Genomic DNA, 5,526 nt, shown 5'->3' on the forward strand with positions numbered 1-5,526 from the left:
ATTCAAAGAACTCTTTTTAAATTTTGAATCATATTTGTTCGAACAGATATTTGAACCGAATCTGACATAAAATATATTTGTAAAAATTTAGCATTAAAACCAATTTCGGGTAATAAACTACCTATTAAATGATGCACTTGACCCTGAATTTTTAAAGTGGGCATGAAGTTCCCTTCAGCTATTTCGTTTGCTCCAAACGATGTCATTTGAAACAGAGTATTATACCGTTTAGAATTATCAAAGAAATGTTTTGATAAAGGGTGAGAATTATCATTAAACTTTTAATTAATTCTGGAAGATCCTCAAATTGTTGTAAAACAACTTTACCGTCAGCGCAGCAAAGTCTATTGGTTTCATCTTTCCATTTTTTTGCATGGCACTTAGGACATAATATCATTGTCATTGGTCCTATTTGAAGCGCTTTAATATTTAAATAATCAATCTCGGATTGATAATTAAACGCTGATTTCATACTCAAAGCGTTACGTTGCTCCTGTGCAAGTGTTTGAGAACGTTCTGTTGTGTTATACATTCTGTTATATATTAGAGTATCATTGGCAGTTCTTCTGTCAATGTATGCTCTTGGTGCTCTTGGCATGATGATGAATTAGCCACTTACCCGAAATTTAACTCATAAGAATAATCAAAAAGTAAGCACAAATTATACTCGTAATTGGCGTACACGTAATTCACGAAAAATAATAACTCAAATCAACAAAAATGCCCCATTAACCAATAGCAACTATTATTATTTTAATCTGCAACAACAACAACTTTTTATTATTTAGTTTATTTTTTCTATACAGATTGCGCCACTGTTGTATTTTTGACATCCATATTTCCTACTTTCTGGTGGATTTTTCTAAACAAAAGTGGTCCTATGACCTCCAGCAGACTATCAAGTATAACAGTAAAAAATTTCAGCCAAATCGGTTCGGTAGTTTTCTCGGTTAGCGCGGTCTAAGAAAACCCTTACCATTTTATATAATAGTATAGATTATGATCTAAAGTTTCTTTATTTACCTACTTACATTACCTAATTATTAACTTGACTTTTAATTTAATTGAACAAAAAATTTATTTGAGTTAAAAAATATCATTAAATTGACTAGCCTTGGTTTATAGTATGTGAAAAGTGTAAATAATTTAATTTAGATTAAAACAATTATATGAAAAATCTTTATCGATAAATCCTTATTGTTGTGGTTGTGTGGAAGCGGGGGTCTATATTTTGTCTTGCACCACCAAGTCAAACTCAAAGTCAAACTACCACGCTGCTGCCTATGGTAACGGCATCAGTCTTTGGCTATAGCGATTATTTTTTTATTACCAAATCTAAATATTAATTCACTTTTTATAACCATGCTACAATATTATTTCATTAACCTAATTATGATGAATTCTGACTCTTTCAAATGATTATAACTATGTAAATATTTATTTAAAAATACCCATTTAACATTAAATTAAAACATTTTCATTTCATTATTATTACCTATTCATAAATACCTAAATATATTTTTTTGTACTATTTAACATAGGTATTTAGGNTGTATGGCACAAAAAGTCCAGTCTTTTTTATAGTTGAAACCTAGTCTTTGGCACAACCCAGTTTTTGCCTTAACAATAATCCAGTCTTTAACATTAAATTAAAACATTTTCATTTCATTATTATTACCTATTCATAAATACCTAAATATATTTTTTTGTACTATTTAACATAGGTATTTAGGTTTGTATAAAAAAATATTAACTTTATATTTGTTATCTATATATATAAGAATCTAACTTGATTTTGGAGACGAAGGAACCGGTTTTGAACCCTCATTATAATAATAATAATAATTAACTAATTACCAATTATTTTCATATATTCACCGATAACGATGTCTGTTTCTTTTTTTTTTATTTTATAACCGTTATATTATTTGTATAGCCAAAAAATAGTCTTATGTTTTTAAATTAAATTATAAAAAAATAATTTCTTCCGGAGGGAGATCGGGCAGCTAGTAAATAATAATACTTATAAATTTGAATTAATATAGTGACTTATTTTTTAACAAATAAGAACAATTAAAAATGTTCTAAGCTGTGAATTTAATTTTTAATTATTTAATATTTAAATATAATACTTGTGTGGCTGGTACTGCTAAGAGTACTTGGGCTAATTCAAATAATTCTCTCATCTCATTTTTTTTTTTAGTCCAAAACTTCACAACATCTTCCTTATAATTTAATCTATCGGATTTAGAAAACTCTTCCAATTTTCTTTTTAATGTAGTATTATTAGAGTCCTGAGAAGAACTTGGCAAACAGGCATTTTGATTACGTATTATATTGGAATTGTTTTGTAGGAATTTCTCAAAATCATCACCATCATCAGCGTCATCTTCAACATTTGTTTCACTTTCATCAGTGATATGATTATCTGGTTGTTCAGTTGAATCTATTCCTAAATTCTAAAGAAAGAAAAATAATTTTCCCAACCATTAGTTTAAACTTTAAAGTTCTACATTTTAATTTTTATAAGAATAGGAGTAGGCCTTATAAAGTTATAACTTATAACTTTTAATCCAATGAACAAAATAAAAATAAAGTACATTTCATCAATAATCATATCTATATTGAAATAATAGATTAAAAAATATTATTAACATAAGTGACTTAAGAGTTAATATCTTTGTTATTATTTTATTATGGAATTTGCAGTAATGTAAAATTTTTTTTTTTTTGAGGGCTTCAGGGTTTCATATTGATAATTTATAATTGATCTTTTAAAATTTAAAAACAAGCAAAACTAAAAACCGAAGAAGTTAACACTAACTTACAAGAACAAATCAAATTATTGTTATAGGCTATAGGCTCCTAGTTTTTGCTCATAAAATAATAAGTTGATCGAACATAATATAGCCAATATAGGTGTGTTATTGTGTTAAAACTTAAAAGTTAAAACAAATTTATGTTGTTTATTGATTTATACCTCAATACATGTTAATGACTCTTTTAAATCCCATATTTTCAAAAGGTAGTTGACCGCTATTTCTTGTTTTGGAACAGTTAGTAAACACATGAACCGTGGATCCATATATACAGCTTTAAAATAAAATTCAAAAACACAATATTATGTTTAAAATGTTTAAATGTAATATACCTACAATGTGTATAATATAGTGGACAGTGGTATTATACTATTATCTACCTGAAATAAATATATCATTTTCCAATAACTGAACTTCACGAGTTTTCATATTATTTAAAATAGATAATGATACTGTAGAACTAATTTGATTTAATTTATTTTTGGTCTGGATCCAAATCTCATAAAAATCTCCTATAGTTAAATCTTTCTTTTGAAGCAATTTTGTAGCGAAATAAACTGGTTCAAGAGATTTTATCTATACAAAGTTTGAAATGTAATAACAAAAATGATAGGTACTCAATTTTATAATTTATAATATATTACCAAACATTCAATTCGTTTCCATTCATTTAAGTTTAACTTCAAATCATGGTTTATCTGTTGATGATCTTCACAAAAAGTTTTGAGTTCAAGTAATCTAAGTAACATTACATACTTCGAACTCCGTCTTGTAATATTATCGAGTATAGCCTGTTTTAAACCATCTTTTTTTAATAATGCAGCATACGACTGGGTTCTAAGTGTTTTCACTTTTCACAACCTATATTTGTATCACAGACAAAAAAATCAACTGATTAAGAAAATAATTATTTAAGATGAAAAAACTTTTAAAGATTTGAATAATTATATATATATATAATAATATAGTAATAACAAATAAAGAATCATTTTTTAAATCTTGTAAATGGTTCAGTTATTTACTATTGAATGCTGTTTTATGTATAAATTGAAAACCCATTTAAAATTGAATATAATAATACCTGCTATTGATTTGATCATGAATATGTTAGTCAAGTAATAGGGAATCAATCAAAATGATGTTCAAGTATAAGTTATCAAATAAGAATTTAAAACTTTTATAATGTACCCATGTTAGTAGATCATAATATTACAAGTTATAACAACTGGAAATCATAGTTTGATTACCAGATATGCTTATAACTTATAAGTTATAACATGGCTTATATTTTTAAGTAGGTATAAAATCAATGATAATTTATATACCTTTCGTGCTTTTGTTATGATGTTCAAGTTCGCTGGTTGTTGAAGCCCATTCTCTATACATAATTGCGATGTCTGAGCTGAGCATCTAAAGGTGCGTTTACACATGAGCAAAAGCACGGTCGAGCCGTAGTGAGCGCGAGCAAAACATGAGCACTGAGCGCATTGTGTAAACACTATAGGCGAGCTGGCCGGAGCCGCTCTAACTGGCTCAAAATTATTCGCAAAAATTAAATTCAGGCGAACTTGTTCATTATCGACTTGAACGTCCACATTGCACATCCAGTTTTTTTACTCAGTTACCAATAAGTTTTATTTAAAATGGTCAATAACGAACTTGTAAAAAGACGCACAATCATCGCAGGTGCCACATTCATAATTTTAAATTCACTTATCAAAAAAAAACAAAACAAAAAACAAAAAAAGACGTTGGTGGATCACTCAATTGTTTAAGAACAGGGATGAACATGGTGGACAAAATTTAATCAATGATTTGCTGTTTCAAGAGAGTGGACAGTTTGAAAATTTCGTTCGCATGGCTTATTCTGACTTCAAGTATTTAGTTTCATTGATTCGTCCGCAAGTAGAAAAACAAACCACGCATTGGAGGAAACCCATAAGTGTAGAGGAAAGATTAGCCGTGACTTTACGTTTTCTGGCCACCGGGGATTCGTATACTAGTCTACAATACACATTCAAAATCTCAAAGTCCACAATATCTAATATCATACCAGAAGTATGCATTGCATTAACAAACGTACTGTCAGACATGATCAAGGTAAGGAATAAAATGTAGGTAATTATACTTAGTTCTTAAATAACTATAGGACAAAGGACATAAAACTCTAAAAAATCACTAAATATGCACTAAATGATTATTTATTATAATGATTATTAATGATGTTTTTTAAAAACTAATTACAGTCAATAAAAAATAAAAATATTTAAAAAGTAAGAAATTTTCACATTTTTATTGCATAAAATGTAATATACTAATATAAACATATTAGGTATTTAATACAATATGTTTATACCTATATAATTGCATTTACACGGGTATATAACAAAGACAATATAGTTAGGTACATATAATATTAATATATTATGTTCTAATTTTTTGTAATGTGCATGATAATTAATTGTACACACTATAAAATCAATTTTAATTTATATAAAATGTGTAAGTATAAATATAAAAAAAAAAATAGAAACCTTTATAGTTAAAAAAAAATAATATAACTTGTTACTATCCTTGTAACTTTAGTAATATGTATTATTTAATTTAAAAATGTGCAAAAACTTACTTATTTTAATTAGTATGCAAAAGTATATAAATTAATAAACTATATACCAGAAGTGCTTTGATAGTTCAATTCAGGCGTAGT

At 27.0% G+C, this 5,526-nt stretch overlaps 1 protein-coding gene across 1 annotated transcript; it reads right to left on the reverse strand.

The window, feature by feature from the left end:
* Positions 1-1,591: 1,591 nt before the first annotated feature.
* On the reverse strand, positions 1,592-4,912 carry LOC111029927. The gene is made up of 6 exons (XM_022309173.1): positions 4,692-4,912; positions 3,464-3,557; positions 3,200-3,395; positions 2,981-3,093; positions 2,133-2,459; positions 1,592-1,636 (listed from the first exon to the last, which is right to left on the reverse strand). Exons 1-6 carry the CDS (start codon positions 4,910-4,912, stop codon positions 1,592-1,594), a joined length of 996 nt encoding a protein of 331 aa, XP_022164865.1.
* Between the last annotated feature and the right edge of the window lie 614 nt (positions 4,913-5,526).

This window comes from Myzus persicae, unplaced genomic scaffold (genome assembly GCF_001856785.1).
Source record: "Myzus persicae strain clone G006 unplaced genomic scaffold, MPER_G0061.0, whole genome shotgun sequence".
NCBI lineage: Eukaryota > Metazoa > Arthropoda > Insecta > Hemiptera > Aphididae > Myzus > Myzus persicae.

Coding starts and splice junctions, on each gene's coding strand:
- LOC111029927 (XM_022309173.1), bottom strand. CDS start 4,912: ATGTCTGACAGTACGTTTGTTAATGCAATGCATACTTCTGGTATGATA. Junction 2,460..2,980: donor AGTCATTAACATGTATTGAG/GTATAAATCAAT, acceptor TTCTTTCTTTAG/AATTTAGGAATAGATTCAAC. Junction 1,637..2,132: donor TAGCAGTACCAGCCACACAA/GTATTATATTTA, acceptor TTAATGTTAAAG/ACTGGATTATTGTTAAGGCA.